Source organism: Sinohyriopsis cumingii, chromosome 11 (assembly GCF_028554795.1).
Source record: "Sinohyriopsis cumingii isolate HCF-2022 chromosome 11, ASM2855479v2, whole genome shotgun sequence".
In the NCBI taxonomy this organism is placed as follows: Eukaryota; Metazoa; Mollusca; class Bivalvia; order Unionida; family Unionidae; genus Sinohyriopsis; species Sinohyriopsis cumingii.
This window is the reverse complement of record NC_142971.1, coordinates 83,248,791-83,267,588: the sequence shown is the minus strand read 5'-3', so window position 1 is coordinate 83,267,588 and position 18,798 is coordinate 83,248,791. Positions and strand designations below refer to the sequence as shown.

Sequence of the window (18,798 nt, the reverse complement as noted above, 5' to 3'; positions counted from 1 at the left end):
TCATACATACATCAATAAATTGCGTCACATCAGTACATATTCCTAATCCCATTATACTAAACAATATTATGACAATCAGACACATTTCTTTACATTACAACTCATACAAAGTACACAAATATTAAAATACCAAGCTCTGATATTTCTATACATCCATATTAACTAATCTTACACACTTCAACCATTTTCAAAATTCAGAATTCAGGCATGTGTAAAATCTAATATATCACATGAACAAATGCACTAGTTTACTACGAAGTAATCTAGACTAATAGCAAAACACAAGATTAATTCTGAGCACAAGCTAACAAGCTACATAATTCTCTACGTAATACTCAAGCTCATTTCTCAAATACACATGTAAATTAAACACTACAAAGGTAATTCTATGTACTAAACGATCCTATCAATTAAATACATATATTACACATAATTAAAATTACAATGCCATAATATTCTGCAAAAATTGAGCAAATAACTTACTGACCTTTATGAAGCTTTGTCTTTCCTTAGAATCTTTCTAAGTTTTACCGCCAAATTATGAGTGGCCCTCACAGAGTAACCCTACATTGTAAATCAGCCTTCCTAGGTGAGATTAAATTTTCGCTTGCTAGTTAGACTTTATAATTCGGATGGAAATTGTTACCACAACCTCCATCTCAATTCCGATTGGATGTCTCTTTGATTCGATACAATCAAACTTAGCGGACAATGTCCTTCTCGATGTCTGTCCACGTGGGGATGGATTTAGAACATGCCCTGGTCCCTCGCGGTTCCTCTGGTCTGAGGACTAAGCTGTAACACCTAGGTGGGAAGTTGTGCTAACACCTGTGCCGATTCAAGATGCCGGATCTTCTCTCTGGTCATGGTAACCTTACATAAGAGATTAACTCTAGCCTGCAGCTATGTTCAGACCACAAACATGGCTCATACTAATACCTTAGTTTATAGACGACTTACAAACTGGGCTCAGCAAATGTCACATGCCTTATCCTAAGAACACAAAGGGGCTGCCTACCCAGGCTGGCCTGTGTGGGTATCCAACCTACAATCCTTGGATCACAAATCTGACACTCTTCCAACTGAACTACCACAAGTCATTCATCTAGATAAATGGTTGGATAAATATGGATGTGTTACATAATTGACCAGCACATAAATCCAGTAAATGCTTGATGTGCATGCCTTTCACCAAGACATTGGTGTACATCAAGATTGGATGTGTAATAACATTTTCGTTTGGTTGTACAGAGCATTTCAAATGATATATTGTCCAAGGACAGTTAAGACAGTGGCCATCTCTCCATCACTGTGGTGTCTGCCATGCTGATGGAGACAGTTGCCATTACTCTATGGAGTCCATCATTCTGATGATGAAAGTGGCCATCTCTCCATGACTGTGGTGTCTATCATGCTGATGTAGACAGTAGCCATTACTCTATTGAGTCCATCATGCTGTTGAAGACAGTTGCTATTACTCTATGGAGTCCATCATGCTGTTGAAGACAGCTGCCATTACTCCATGGAGTCCATCATGCTGATGAAGACAGTTGCCATATAACTCTATGGAGTCCATCATGCTAACCAAGAAAGTTGCCATCATTCCATGGCTGTTGAGTCCATCATGCTAACCAAGACAATGGTCATCTCATCATGACCATGGAGTCCATTATGCTAATCAATAACTACTGGTCTACCATTATCCATTCACTGTACTGCAGTCTTACGTTTTGCATATAATGCAAAAATGAGGTAATGAATAACTAAAATGTCTTGCCTTATCTCCATATATTTGTTCTAATGGAATCATTCCTGAATGAATAGGTGTAGCACTCTAAGTCACCATTACAAGAGGTATATATTGTTTTATTATATGTTAATTTTTTTCTCTGTTCACTTTACATTGTCAGAATCATTCAGTATTTTACAGTATTGCACACCTTCATAATTGCACTAACGTGCAGGACACATGTGCCCAATAGTGTATTAGGAACTACTTTGTAAACAAGTCATGTACGCTTTTGTAGCAGATGCTTTATATTTTGATTGATTGAATTTGTTTCAGAATGAACTAAAGCAGATGTTTCGTGGACTGCCACATACCAGCTGCTATGGCACATTCCACATTAACTTTTTTGATACAGTGTTTCAGATTTTGGCAATAGACGCCAGATTTAATAAAATTGCTGGGTACCTGCAAATAACATGCAAGTTACAAGGCATAAACTGTCTCCTTTAGCTGGTAATAAGAATGGCAAAAGATATACTTACAGTTTTACATCCTGAATTTCTTAACAATGTACTTTCTTAGTTCTTTAAATCCAAGTTACATGAGCCACATCATGAGTTCTCCAGCTTGATTACACATTTTGAAGTTGTACTGTAATTTCGACTATTCCAAGTGCAATTACATCTTCCTTACTGCACTCAAAATGAAATAAACATTATATTACATAGCATCTTTTTGATAATTGCAATTGAAAGGCTTCATATTTTTCCCACATTTTGATTTCAGATAGTCAATGACAGAACAAACACACATGCAGCAGACATAAAGAGGCTTCTCCCATGCTGCTTCAATCCAATGTATTTCATGTACAATTTGCACAGATGAATCCAGTCCATAATCACAAAATTTTATAGAATCAACAAAAATACCAAAATCTATTCATTCCAGATCAAATGGAAAAGTTGTTGCAATGTACATTCATTCACAATATGACTCCAAATTTCAATTTTAAGTAGACAAAAATGTCATTTTCTTTCAAAACTTATGTTTAGCATTTGACTAAGTTAAGATTTATCTGGGCAGAGTTATGTGTGCATTTAAATAATGTTATTGTTGTGTAATGATGAATCTGCTCTTGTGTATTTAGTTTGCAATATGGCATACATTCAGTTACTTTGTTTCTTGTAGTGTAAATTAAGCCTTAGGTAGAATAGGAAAATGAGCATATAATAAAAAGGTTACTGCATTTGTATGGGAAAATATGAACTCGTATTGTTGGATGGCTATACTGCACTCCCAAGGCCATGCAATATTCCATCTGAAAAGCTCGTTCATATTTTCCCATACAAATGCAGTAACCTATCAGTATTATATATGGATGAATATGAACCCCAGAAATCAAAGAAAATAACCTGCTGGAAGTTTGCATGCATGGGCTGTTTCTTTGTCAGCTCATAATGACCAATCTTGGTAGCTTCTACATGCAATATATATATATATATATATATATATATATATATATATATATATATATATATGGGTACTGCAAAAAGTTTGTACCATTGTGTATCATGATTATGTTTAATACGCTGATACGTGCCATACCACGTTATACCTCATTCCTATTAGGGACAAACAATATCATTTTCTGGGACAGGGGCCTGGGATTTCTTGTTTTTTTTTTTTTATATATATATTTTTGGTTTCATATAGCAGGAGGGATATAGTGCTCTAATTTAACTTAAACTTGACACCATTATTCTCATATTACATCCACATGTGCTAAAACTGATGTCCACAGCACAAAAACAAACTTGCCTTTACCATATGTTGAAAAGTTTCATGTTGTAAGATTCACAGAAACTGATCTGCTCCGGTGGCCTTGTGGTTAGAGCATCCGCCTCGGAAGTGGGAGGTCATGGGTTCGAACCCTGGCCAAGCCATACCGAAGACTTACAAAAATTGTACTAACAGCTCCCTCAATTGGCTCTCAGCATTAAGAGGTTAGTGTTAGGACTGGTTGGCCTGGTGTCAGGTTAATGTGACTGGGTGGGATATCATGCTATATGTCTGCTGACAGGATGCCCCGGTGCTAGATATCACTATAAACTGTCACACTGCAGACATTGTAGCAATATGACTGAAAAATTGTTAAAGCTATTTTAAAAATCCTAATCACACACACACACACACACACACACAAACTGACTGTAGGAGCTGATTACAGTCCAACTAGAAATTTACCCAAACTCAGTTTTTATGAAAAGTAATACATGTACCTGAAAGTTTTGATTGTAATTTTAATTTTGTGTGAAAAATCCATCAGTTGAACAGAAATAAAATAAAACACAATATCCAGAACAATTTTTAGCACAAGATATTTGTCATCTTGTGACTGATTGATTGATGTCTTGGAATGAGATGGTCTAAAATTCCATTAAAGTTTTCCACGCTCTGAAGTATCACTGTAATGGGTATGACAAGATTCTGTTAAAGAAGAACTGCTGTCCTTTTAAATATTTCAGACTCAGCATGTACCAGGATATAGTAGCATGTAACCAAAGTAAACAGATTTTTCACCATAATGTATCTGTGCATCACATAGACACAAAGTATTATCATAATGTACCCAAGATAAACAGTTAAATCATCATTATGTACCTGTGAATCACATGTACCCAAAGCATCACCATAATGTACCTGTGCATTGCATGTACCCCAAGGATCACCATAATGTACCTGGGCATCGCATGTACCCATCAGGATGTACACTTTGTACCCTCTGGATGTACACACTTTGTACCATCAGGATGTATACCTTTTACCATCAGGATGTACATTTTATACCATCAGGATGTACATTTTCTACCATGTAAACTGTTTGTCATCTGGATGTACACTTTCTACAATGTACACTTTTTTGCCATCAGGATGTACACTTTCTACCATGTACACTATTTGCCATTAGGATGTACACTTTCTACCATGCACACCATTATCCATCAGGATGTACACTTTCTACCATGTACACTATTTGCCATTAGGATGTACACTTTCTACCATGTACATTTTTTGCCATCAGGATGTATACTTTCTACCATGTACACTATTTGCCATCAAGATGTACACTTTGTACCATCAGTATGTACACTTTGTACCATCAGGATGTACATTTTGTACCATCAGGATGTACATTTTCTACCATGTAAACTATTTTGTCATCTGGATGTACACTTTCTACAATGTACACTTTTTGCCATCAGGATGTACACTTTCTACTATGTACACTTTTTGCCATGTACACTATTTGCCATCAGGATGTACACTTTCTACCATGTACACTATTTGCCTTCAGGATGTACACTTTCTACCATGTACACTATTTGCCATCAGGATGTACACTTTATACAATGTACACATTTTTGCCATCAGGATGTACACTTCCTACCATGTACACTATTTGCCATTAGGATGTACACTTTCTACCATGCACACCATTATCCATCAGGATGTACACTTCCTACCATGTACACTATTTGCCATTAGGATGTACACTTTCTACCATGTACATTTTTTGCCATCAGGATGTATACTTTCTACCATGTACACTATTTGCCATCAGGATGTACACTTTGTACCATCAGTATGTACACTTTGTACCATCAGGATGTACATTTTGTACCATCAGGATGTACATTTTCTACCATGTAAACTATTTTGTCATATGGATGTACACTTTCTACAATGTACACTTTTTGCCATCAGGATGTACACTTTCTACAATGTACACTTTTTGCCATCAGGATGTACACTTTCTACTATGTACACTTTTTGCCATCAGGATGTACACTTTCTACCATGTACACTTTTTAACATCAGGATGTAGACTTTCTACCATACACATCATTATCCATCAGGATGTACACTTTCTACCATGTACACTTTTTGCCCTCAGGATGTACACTTTCTACCATGTACACTATTTGCCATCAGGATGTACACTTTCTACCATGTACACTTTTTGCCATCAGGATGTACACTTTCTACCATGTACACTATTTGCCATCAGGATGAACACTTTCTACCATGTACACTTTTTGCCATCAGGATGTACACTTTTTGCCCTCAGGATGTACACTTTCTAGCATGTACACTATTTTCATCAGGATATACATTGTTTTACCATGCACACTATTTGCCATCTGGAAGTCCACTATTTGCCATCAGGATGTACACTTTCTACCATGTACACTATTTGCCATCTGGAGGTACACGTTTTTGTGATCAGGATGTACACTTTTTACCATCAGGTTGTACACTTGTTCTATGATGTCTACTATGTACAATCAGGATGAACACTTTCTACCAGGTACACTCTTTACCATCAGGATCTACTAAGTTTACATCAGGTCCCAACTTTTCAATAAGTCTTGTTGTGCATTGGTTCAATGTTCCTGACAGTGCTTTTGTCCTTGTCTTATTTTGATGATGTTACTCTCCATCTCACCACAGTTTTATTCCCTAAGTAAAACTATCTTTACAGTACATGAGATAATTGACAAAAGCATTTGGATGTGATCATGGTTAACCAGATGCTTTGCTACAGATCAAGCAGGCACAGGAACTAGTGTATAAAATAAGTGCAAACAAAGTTTCATATGTGAACATGTTTGCTTCTCCATTATTCGTGTACATATAGAAGCTTTATTGATTTGCTGGTGGAGTAAGGCTCACCAGTTATTATGTACTTTTGAGAGAGTGACGTATGTAAGGTGAAGTTGTTTGCATTTAAAACATGCATAATGGAGTGAATGTTGGCATACCTCTATGCTACATTAATGTAATGTGGATGATATTTCTTTGGATATTGTACTTTTGGAAATTGTACATGATGTAAGCACACTGCTAACTAAAATAATTGCTCCCTTGTGCTAAAAAAATCACCCTGAATTAGTTTTAAGTACACTATGTATAGCAGCTATTTAAAAAGGGAAAATGAATTTTGCCAGACTAGACAATACCAGCTTCTGAAAGTGCAATGAATGAATTACCAAACAAATAAAATGTAAAAATGTTATCAGCTCTTTTTTATTCAGTTTACCTCCGAACTTTAAGAAGTGAAAATGACCAAGTGGAGATAGTACTTTTTTGAAAGGTGCACATCTCGAGTAAGGCCAAGCTGTATACTCTATGACCCATATTACACCCATCAATCATACACCAAAATAAAGGGAATTAAAAGTTCTTTGAATAATACCTAAGATAGGCAAGGTCTTTTTTAAATAGCCAGTATAACCAGTGAGGAAACCTGGGGAAATTCTTTTTCTTTAAAATTCTAACCCTATGCAAAATGCAAAACTGTAGAGCACCACCTTAGCAGTGTATATATGTGTACATGCTAAAATTGGTATTTAGTGCATGGTTAGAATCTACAATAGCTGACCACCTCTGTACCTGGCCCAGTTCATGTATCATTGACATAAATATTTTACCTATTTACTGCTCTATCTCAAGATTATAGTTACTGCTCTATCTCAAGATAGATACTGCTCTATCTCAACATTATAGTTACTGCTCTATCTCAAGATAGTTACAGCTCTATCTCAAGATTATAGTTACTGCTTTATCTCAAGATTATAGTTACTGCTGTATCTCAGGATTATAGTTACAGCTCTATCTCAAGATTATAGTTACTGCTCCATCTCAAGATTATAGTTACTGCTCTATCTCAAGATTATAGTTACAGCTCTATCTCAAGATTATAGTTACTGCTCTATCTCAAGATTATAGTTACTGCTGTATCTCAAGATTATAGTTACAGCCCTATCCCAAAATTATAGCTACAGCTCTATCTCAGGATTATAGTTACTGCTCTATCTCAAAATTATAGTTACTGTTGTATCTCAAAATTATAGTTACAGCTCTGTCTCAAGATTGTAGTTACAGCTCTATCTATATGATTCAGAATTGGAAAACCAAGTAAAGGCATTTCATTTTCTTTCAGATGATTCCAAACTAAATGAAACAATGGATTGTAACAATAAAGAATCAGTCTGATTTCTAAGACCATAAATGAAACATGAGATGGTAAATTAAAAAATGTGAATAGAATGTAAATGGAACAAAAATGGAATAATTTAAATGAAAAGTCGGTTTGGTAACATTTAGCTGTTCAGTGTTTGCACCTTGAGTGGCATATAAATTAATACCAAATGCTGTGATGGCTGTTAACATACATGCATGCAGATTATTAAATCTGACACAGCATCAAGATCATGGTCATGGTTGTGAATTTTAAAATTGAAATCAAAGTCATCTGACACAATATCCAAGTCATCTGACACAATATCCAAGTCATCTGAGACAATATCAAAGTTATTTGACACAATATCCAAGTCATCTGACACAATATCAAAGTCATCTGACACAATATCCAAGTCATCTGACACAATATCCAAGTCATCTGACACAATATCCAAGTTATTTGACAGTATCAAGATCATGGTCATGATTACGAATTAAAATTTAAAACAAAAAGTCTTCTGATGTTAAGTTCCTGTTAATATATTGATTCACTGTCATGTATTATATATATATATATATATATATATATATATATATATATATATATATATATATATATATATATATATATATATACATGACTATTGACACATATTACATGACTATTGATGTATATTACATGCTGTTGACACGTTACAGGACTATTCATACATATTATGTGACTATTGATACATTTCGTGACTGTTGACACATATTACTTGATATTGACATTTAATAACTGGCTTTTGGATAAATATTACATGATTGTTGACACATTACATGACTGCTGACACATTATATGACTATTGACACATTACATGATTATTAACACATATAACACATATACTTGATATTGACACAAATTAACATGACTATTGGTACATATTACACGATTGTTGACACATATTACATGACTGTTGACACATAGTACTCCATCATTTACAGCATGTTTTCTTTTGAGCCAAAGTACCCCAAAATACATCCATGAACCCTCACTTTTGACTATTATAGGGTGAATGTACCCCCAACTTCATCCATGTACCCTCAGTTTTGACCATTATGGGGTGCACATGCCCCAGCCACAGAATATAGTAGGAATGCTGATTACAAAGCTGACCTTTATTTTCTTCTCTATTTCAGATATAATGAAATTTCCAGTACCAGGCCCAGGCCCGTAAAGCCAAAGCAATTTGATGTAAGTATGTGCTGAAAATGCCCATCTGAAATATGTATTGTCACCATTGTATTAACCTTTATATAACCATAAGCCCATTGCCCACTGTATTAACCTGTGTATAACCTTTAGCCCATTGCTCACTGTATTAACCTGTGTATAACCTTAAGCCCATTGCCCAATGTATTAACCTGTGTATAACCTTAAGCCTATTGCCCACTGTATTAACCTGTGTATAACCTTAAGCCCATTGCCCACTGTATTAACCTGTGTATAACCTTAAGCCCATTGCCCAATGTATTAACCTGTGTATAACCTTAAGCCCATTGCCCAATGTATTAACCTGTGTATAACCTTAAGCCTATTGCCCACTGTATTAACCTGTGTATAACCTTAAGCCCATTGCCTACTGTGTTAAGCTGTGTATAACCTTAGGCCCATTGCAACCAGTAGAGATTCAGCTTGCAATTCATATGATGTGTCAGCAGATCAGGGTTGAGCCCATTCTACCATATCTACATGTATATTAGGATTTTAAACAGTATGGAGTTGTAGACCCTGATCTAACATGACATTTTACACTTATAAATCTGGGTCATTTTTGTTCACCATTGGGTGTGTTATACACACAGAGATTTGCCATTAAGTCATTTTAATTGAGTGTGCTTTTTTGTGTGAATTACAAATGAAACCATAAGTGCAAACATCATGTCTGTGCACCTTCTTCTTACAATTTTCAATGACTCGCATGTTTATATAGGGTGTTTGTCTTTAAAGAGAATTGACTATTCAGCTAACAGGTGATAATTGCGTCCTGTCAATTCATGTTACAATTTCTTAGTGGTCATCCCTGTACTCAAACATCCCTGTACTCAAACACCCACCTTTGTGGTTATTAATAAGCATTACTTTTAATTTTATGAATGACATTTTTTCTTGAGCTGTACCAACAATTTCAAAACATTAATTTACCAAGAAATACAAAACATAAATTTACCAACAAGTGCAAAACATAAATTTACCAAGAAATGCAAAATATTAATTTACCAACAAATGCAAAACATAATTTTACCAACAAATGCAAAACATACATATACCGACAAAGCAAATAAATTTACTGACAAATGCAAAACATACACTTACTAACAAATGCAAAATAATAACTTTACCAACAAATGCAAAATAATAGCTTTACCAACAAATGCAAATTAATAACTTTACCAACAAATGCATAATAATAACTTTACCAACAAATGCAGGGCCCCGAGTGGCCGAGTGGTCTAAAGTGCTTTTCGTTACGGATCACTGCCATCTCACCTCTGTCTGCGGCGGTTCGAGTCTAAGATTCAGCCAATGTGGGTATGTGAGAAAGCTTGCCAGTAGCTTCTCGTGGGTCGGTGGTTCTTTCCGGGGTTTTCTCTGGTTCTTCCTCCACCATTAATACTGGCCGCCATGTATAGCCTATCATGTGCTGCAAAATGGCGTTAAACCCCACAACAACAACAACAACAACAACCAACAAATGCAAAATAATAACTTTACGAACAAATACAAAACAAATTTACCAAAAGATGCTAAACAATCTTTACCAACAAATGCAAGACATAATTTTGCCAATGAATACAAAACATACATTTACCAACAAATGCAAAATAATGACTTTACCAACAAATGCAGAACATAACATTGTCCCAGAACTTTCATACTTGGGCTAGGAATGGGTATTTATTTAAGTGTCAAGAATGGCTTAAGTAATGTAGATTTAGTATATGTAGCTTTGTGTCGGTTACATGGCAGCTTATTTAGAAATCTACAGGCTTGAATGCTAATGAAAACCTTGGAAATGCTTGCAAAATAATTGTTCACTAAACATTTGACAGGAAGAAACTATACGTTGGACAGAATAAGATTGATCAGTGTTTGTCCTGTACATTTATACGTGTATGGCATTTATCACAGACAGTGTTATTGTTGAATCTTATTTCTTCTTGAAACAACTCTTTTGAAAAAATCATTTGAGGTATCATTCATTTTCTTATAATTTAGGGTATGATCTCACCAAGATGTCCATATAATCAAAAACATGGATTCACAAAAATCACGAAAGCTCTTCCTCAAAATATAAATGTCAAATAAATGTTGTTTATGTGTAAGGATTGGCAAAGATTGTCATAGTTTAAGTATAAAATATCTATTTCTTTAAAATCTATGTATTAGATACTCTTGCTAATTAGAAAAATATAATCTACTATTTTGTCTCTAATATCATCAGCATTTTCCAAAATCTAAAGCTAATTATAAGTCCTGTAAATAATCATTTAATTAATTTGTATAAATATTAATTGCTTTTGTTCTCAATAGATAGACCATAGAGCTAGACTTTTAAACCAAATGACTAATGTCCATAAGGCCATGGGGTGAGTGTGTTGTAAAGATTCTGCTTGTATTGTTTTGGACTGCAGAAGCAGAACATTTCTTGAAATGTGGATTCTATTCAACATGACAATGTACAAGACTAGAAAATTGAAAAACAGTTAAATCATATCAAAAGTCCCTACTACACATATAACATTCTGAGGTACACGTTTCTTAATCAATCCTGAGACTGATTTTCTGTGATCTCCTATCATGTTTATAACACTGTTTAATACATTAGATGTTGTTTATGCTGTTCTATACAGACATGTGACTTACACTCCATGTAACATGGCTCACTCTAATTGGTCAGTTGTTTTGTCATTCACTTGTAGTGGGGTCAGTTAAGAAGCCAGCATAACTGTAGGAAGTCACTGACAAAGAAATAAGTCTAACTAAATCTGTATTGTTTAAATTGTTTAATGTTGGCTTAAGCAACTGACTATCTGGTTAGTTCCTTTGTCAGTTTCTAGCTTGCTGTGGGGGTAAATTAAGAAACAAGAGCATCTTCAATAAGTCACTGACAAAGAATTATGGCTGATTAAGTCTGTAGTAAGTCACTGACAAAGAAATAAGGCTGACTAAGTCTGTAGTAAGTCACTGGCAAAGAAATAAGGCTGACTAAGTCTGTAGTAAGTCACTGACAAAGAAATAAGGCTAAGTTTGTAGGAAGTCACTGACAAAGAAATAAGGCTGACTAAGTCTATAGTAAGTCACTGACAAAGAAATAAGGCTGACTAAGTCTGCAGTAAGTCACTGACAAAGAAATAAGGCTGACTAAGTTTGTAATAAGTCACTGACAAAGAAATAAGGCTGACTAAGTCTGCAATAAGTCACTGGCAAAGAAATAATGCTAAGTCTGCAATAAGTCACTGGCAAAGACATAAGGCTGACTAAGTCTGTATTAAGTCTCTGACAAATAAAAAATCAAAATAAAGAGAATTTTACTCTTTTCTCAGAGTTAAATTTACCATACAAGCTTGTAGGAATTGAATTGTATAATTTGGTTTGACAAAAGAAATTATGGAACATAAATTGCAAGAATGTTATCTCCACTTCAAAAAAACTGCATTTCTTATACAACCACTGTGTTGACATTTTTTCTGGGTCGTGACCTACTCTGTAGAATTATGGCTATGTCACATGAAACACTTAAACTATAAGCTAAAACTTTACTTTCAGTATTGCTTTCATCTGCCCGATTCATGCATTAGGCCTGTCAAATGACAGCAGAGAAGCCTGCTGTAGGTAGGGTACATATGTCTGTCTTGATATGGATGATTTTTGTATTAGACATGTCAAAGTATGGCTGAGCAGTCAGCTGTAGGTAGGGTACATATGTATATTTTGATATGGATGATTTTTGTATTAGACATGTCAAAGGATGGCTGACCAGTCTACTGTAGGTAGGGTACATATGTCAATTTTGATATGGATGATTTTTGTATTAGACATGTCAGAGGATGGCTGACCAGTCTGCTGTAGGTAGGGTACATATGTCAGTCTTGATATGGATGATTTTTGTATTAGACATGTCAAAGGATGGCTGACCAGTCTGCTGTAGGTAGTGTACATATATCTAATTTGATATGGATGATTCTTGTATTAGACATGTCAAAGGATGGCTGACCAGTCTACTGTATGTAGGGTACATATGTCAGTTTTGATATGGATGATTTTTGTATTAGACATGTCACAGGATGGCTGACCAGTCTGCTGTAGGTAGGGTACATATGTCAGTCTTGATATGGATGATTTTTGTATTAGACATGTCACAGGATGGCTGACCAGTCTGCTGTAGGTAGTGTACATATATCTAATTTGATATGGATGATTCTTGTATTAGACATGTCAAAGGATGGCTGACCAGTCTACTGTAGGTAGGGTACATATGTCTATTTTGAAATGGATGATTCTTGATATGGATGATTTTTGTATTAGACATGTCAGAGGATGGCTTACCAGTCTGCTGTTGGTAGGGTACATATGTCTCTCTTGATATGGATGATTTTTGTATTAGACCTGTCAGAGGATGGCTGACCAGTCTACTGTAGGTAGTGTACATATATCTAATTTGATATGGATGATTTTTGTATTAGACCTGTCAGAGGATGGCTGACCAGTCTACTGTAGGTAGGGTACATATGTCAGTCTTGATATGGATGATCTTTGTATTAGACATGTCAAAGGATGGCTGACCAGTCTGCTGTAGGTAGGGTATATATGTCTATTTTGGTATTGATGATTTTTTCATTAGTCATACCAAAGGATTGCAGATGAGTCTGCTGTAAGTAGGATATATATATATGTCTGTCTTGATATGGATGATTCATGTTTTTCTTTTCCATCTGTAGTTCTCCAATGGTGCCATCTGGGATCGGGAGGGTTATGCCTATGTAAGTCATATCACTTGAGTTGTATTTTTTCTCTAAAATTCTCTACAAAATATCTTAACATCTTATATGGAAGAGGAGACATTTCAAAAGTTAAGAGAGAAGAATCAAAACTTGATGTCAACTGGAGTTCGATCTCCAGTCATGATATTGCATTTGGCATTATGTTCTGCTGCCTTTATTTTCTTTAAAAGAACTTTGATAAGATTGCTTTCCATATTTGAATTGAGACTTTTGTCAGGGACTTGTACATGCAGGTATTGGAAACTCTCTTGCCCCTTGCAGTAGATTGTGTTCACACTAGTTCATGCATTGAAGTTACCTAGTAAGCAAGTGCACTAAGGTGGTTCTTACATGCAGTGAATTGTTTAAACTGTCAACCAATTAGACCAATTAACTTAAAAACTCAAAAACAAGTTGTAAAATTCCAGTCCTTTTCAAACTTTATATAAAGAACAATATTTTATTTCACATTCAGTTATATCATATAACATGTAGTAAAAAAAATACCTTTTGTATAGAGAGGCACTTCTTGCATGTAGTGAATTGCTTACACTATCAACTAGCAGTTTAACTTTTGAAATTCAATAGCATGAATGTTACATTGTCAATCCACATGATATCGGTTATTTCCTTTAACATGCAGTAACAAAAAGCTTATGTGGAGAATGCGTGTGTGTGATTTGGATTTTTAACATAGCTTTAAGAAACTTTCAGTCAGATCGCTACAGTGTCTGCAGTGTGACAGTTTATAGTGATGTCTAGCACTGGGGCATCATGCCGCAGACATGTAGCACGATGTCCCAGCCAGTCACATTATCCTGACACCAGGTGGACCAGTTCTAACACTAACCTCTTAATGCTGAGCGCCAAGCGAGGCAGCTGTTAGTACCATTTTTGTAAGTCTTTAGTATGACTCGGCCGGGAATTGAACCCACAGCCTCCCACATCTGAGGTGGATGCTCTAACCACTAATCCACCAGAGTGGTACCCTTGTGTGGAAAAAGGTATCATGTCTAACCTAATCCTAAAGGTCACGTTCTGAAGCTCTTTTACTTTTGACCAGTTGTAGCCAAAACATAAATGTCTGTTACAGAGAAACTACATGGAATGATCTGTTTATAACTTTAAACAAAGGACAGACATATATGCATATTTAAATATTTTTACTATTCATCTTAAAACAGCCAGCATAAGCTGTCGGTGCTTTTCATGCACTGCTTTTCTTGCAGTCCCACTAAATCACAGATGATTTGTTAGGTACATATTATGTCATTCAGGCATTGCAATATCGATCAGGAGTTTCCAGTCCCAACATGTACAAGTACTGTACCCGCTTTTATTTACAAAAATTGGTATTTTGGTTTCTTTTATCGCAACTAATTTTAGAATACGGGAGACTTGGGTATTGCTGATTTTTGTGTCAACAATGGTTAAAGTCATTGGTGAAAGCTTTTTTGTATGGTCACAAGTCCTAGACCCATAAATGGGATAACACTTATACTTTAATTATAGATCAGTAAGCATTGTCCTCTGTATCCATGCACGGCATCACTGACCTTCAGACAAGGTCAAGGTCATTTGAAAAGCTTACATTAGTTTTGATTTTAAGTCCCATACCCATGGAGGGATGGCAATAAAGCCTGAACTGTCAAATACATTAGCACTGCCTTTTTTAAATCCATAGATATCTAAACCTTAGGTCAAGGTCATTATCTGTATCAGTCTGGGGAGCAAGTGAAACAAATTATTTTTTTAGAATTCTTGTTTAGATATCACATTTCTAATGTTTGCAGATTTTTGGAATTTGGCTGATGGTATTATCATTGGAAACTACAGATTGGAATCTTCAAATATAGATTATTCAGAACTTTCAATATATTGGAAGTTCCAGCTAATGATTAGAAGTGTTTCACCGCCAGATTTTTTCAGAGGTCTTAGCTTCCCATTATTTAATTTTGGTTGAAAAATCTATTCATGATGTAAAAGAAATCATAGTTTTTTCCAACATATTTATAATTCAACCCACTTGCAAATTAAGCTAAAGACTCAGGCCTTGTTATCACTTTATCAGTGTTTCTGTCATACCTTATGGTTTCCATAACGTCCCTTCCCCCAGAATTAGTTGGTATAAAAGACTGACTAATTGCACTTTCTAAAAATGGCTTTTAAAATAGTGCATTATCATTAAAACAGATTTATCTTTTAAAGATGGTTTACCAGTAAATGAGTAGAACAGATCAGATCCAATGCTATTATGAGCAAAAGTAGGTATATTTGCAGTCTAATGATATTCATTAGTAGAATCAGGCATCCTTGGAGTCCTGTGTTATTTATTAGCAGAAATAGGCATCCTTGCACTGACGTAAAGAGCTAGTGGGTAAAGTAAAAGTTGTTATGAAAGGCCATTGTCTTACAAGACTGCCTGTCAAAAAAGCCTGCTGTTTTGGAAGGCTGTTTTTCATTAAAGACCACTTTTAAAAGGCTGCTTTTCATAAAGACCAGATTTGGAAGGATCACTGTTTTATAAGAAATGCATATCATGAGAGAATACTCTTTTTGGTTGACTGCCTGTCATGAAAGTCCACTATTTTGGATGACTGCCTGTCATGAAAGTCCACTATTTTGGATGACTGCCTGCCATGAAAGTCCACTATTTTGGATGACTGTCTTTTACTGCCAATCATGAAAAGAATTCAATTTTTGGAAGACTGCCTGCCATGAAAAACCACTGTTTCAGAAGACTGTCAAGAAAGCAACTGTTTTGGAGGATCACCAGTCATAAAATCCCACTATTTTGGAAGAGGTCTAGTCTTGAAAGCCCATGCACTGTTTTGGAAAACTACTTTTAATGAAAGTCCACTGTTTTTGAAGACTGTTTGTTAATAACTTGTTTTTCAATACTACCCCTGTTATGTCCTATAAAGAAAACTCAATAGTAGTTAAGTTCTATGATGAGCATTGTCAATACTACAGCTATGTACAGTCCTAATTGGGTTTGACAGTGCATCTACCAGTTTTAACCAGATCAAAGTGGTTTCATCCGGTTCAAACCATTTTATCCTGGTTATCCATGGTGGTTATCTTATGATTTCTTGGTGGTTATCTTATGATTTCTTGTTGGTACTAAATAAACATGGTACTGACTTGACATCCAATGTGGTTATCATGTGGCGTTATACATGTTCAGATTGCACAACCTGTCATGTCATATCTGTTGCAAAGTCTGATTCTGTTTCAAAAGTTTAAAAGGACTACATTGATTTGAAACCAGATTTTGTTTACACGTTAAAACTGCATTGATCTGATACCAAATTTTGATTGCACTTGAAACTTTAGAAGGACTGCATTGAGTTTAATCCAAGAGTTGATTACACTTATAAGCATTAGAAGACAGCATAATTGTTTTGAATTCAAATTTTGATTGCACTTAAATCTTTAGAATGCCTTGATTTCAATCCAATGTTTGTTTGCACTTTAAAACTTTGGAATACTGTATTGTTTTGAATCCAAATATTGATAACTCTTAAAAACTTAAAAAGAACTGCATTGATTTGAATCCAAAGTTTGCTTAAACTTGAAAGTTTTTGAAGACTTAATTTGAAACCAAATTTTGATTACACTTAAAAGTTTAGAGGGACTGCATTGATTTGAATCCAAATTTAGCTTAGGGTTTAGAAGGACTGCATGGATTTGAATCCAAATTTAGCTTAGGCTTTAGAGGGACTGCATGGATTTGAATCCAAATTTAGCTTATTCTTTAGAGGGACTGCATTGATTTGAATCCAAATTTAGCTTAAGCTTTAGAAGGACTGCATTGATTTAAAACCAAATTTTACATAATGCCCCAAAAATGTGTGTGTTTCATATTGCACTGTTTTTAAAATTATGGTAAGTCTAAAATTAGGGTAGTTATTTTTTTCTTCATAAACATTATATGTATTTTAAGGATTAAATGTGTGGGTCAGCAGCAAAAAACATGGAAGCATTTATTTTTTGGCCTATGGCTTTTCATTAAGAAGATGTGGGTCAAGATCCCAGAGTTCCACATTTTCTGACATAATTTAAAGGTGTTATGGTCCCTGAATGACTTCAAACTTTGCCCTTTATTGCATGTTATTAGTGTTGGAATCTGTGGTGTAATGGTGTATATCTAGCTGGTTTTGTTTATGATTTCAGGTATTTATATTAAACACATATCATTTTTCTTCTTCAGGTTCAACCAGTTATTCATAATGATCAGTTACGATTGGTTTCTGGAAGAGCTAGGAAAGAAAATGAAAATAAGCATGCAATTAGAATTAGGTAAGGAGTCTTTACTTATATAATTACTTGTGAGTTTCTGTCTAGCAAGTCGTTGGCCAGAAGTTGGACATACTGGTCAACTGGCATCCATGTGCATGTCCACTAATACATCTGTCTGTTTTATAATCCACATGTCAGATTAGCTTTCATGTTATATTTATACCTGAATTCCAGTACAGTGAAACCTGTCTTGAGAGACCACTGCTATGAGAGACCACCTGTTTTGAGAGACCAGATTTTCCATGCACAGATTCATTGATCATTTAGTGTTATGACCTGTTATGAGAGACCACCTGTCTTGAGAGACCAGTATTTGTTGGTAGAAGGGGTGGTCTTTCAAGACAGGTTCTACTGTACCTTTTTTAACCACATACTTCAGAAATTTTTGAGACTATAAGCAAAATAGTGGCAAGTTGAAGGCTGAAATGCAGCCATGCATATAAAAAAATGAAGTGAATTTCATATCCATGGTAAATGTAAATAAAATGCAAATGAAAAACAAAATCCAGATTTGCTAAAATTACCTATTTCATGGTTTGTGGAAAGTCAGAAAAGCTGTTTTGCTATAAATATATTTACTGATGAATCATATAAGTGTAAATACAATTCATTATTGATTTTGTCTATTTGAATTTAACTCTTTGTGAACCAGACAAATTGTTTTCCATATTTTGCTTTTATTCAGCTAGAGTTTGTTCATTCATGTTTTCTGTATTAAT

The 18,798-nt window shown here is 35.0% G+C and overlaps 1 protein-coding gene across 15 annotated transcripts in view; it reads left to right on the top strand.

Moving 5' to 3' along the window:
- Positions 1-18,798, top strand: part of LOC149788867 (doublecortin domain-containing protein 2-like) — a 185,992-nt gene that overhangs the window by 91,140 nt on the left and 76,054 nt on the right. For 12 of the 15 annotated variants that reach the window (XM_089974997.1, XM_089974992.1, XM_089974993.1 and 9 more), the window contains 3 exons: positions 8,933-8,987; positions 13,736-13,777; positions 17,991-18,079. In XM_089974997.1, the coding sequence (XP_089831123.1) occupies positions 8,933-8,987; positions 13,736-13,777; positions 17,991-18,079 (186 nt within the window). The remainder of the gene's footprint in view (positions 1-8,932; positions 8,988-13,735; positions 13,778-17,990; positions 18,080-18,798) is intronic. The other 3 variants (XM_089974989.1, XM_089974991.1, XM_089974990.1) reach the window with 1 other exon arrangement.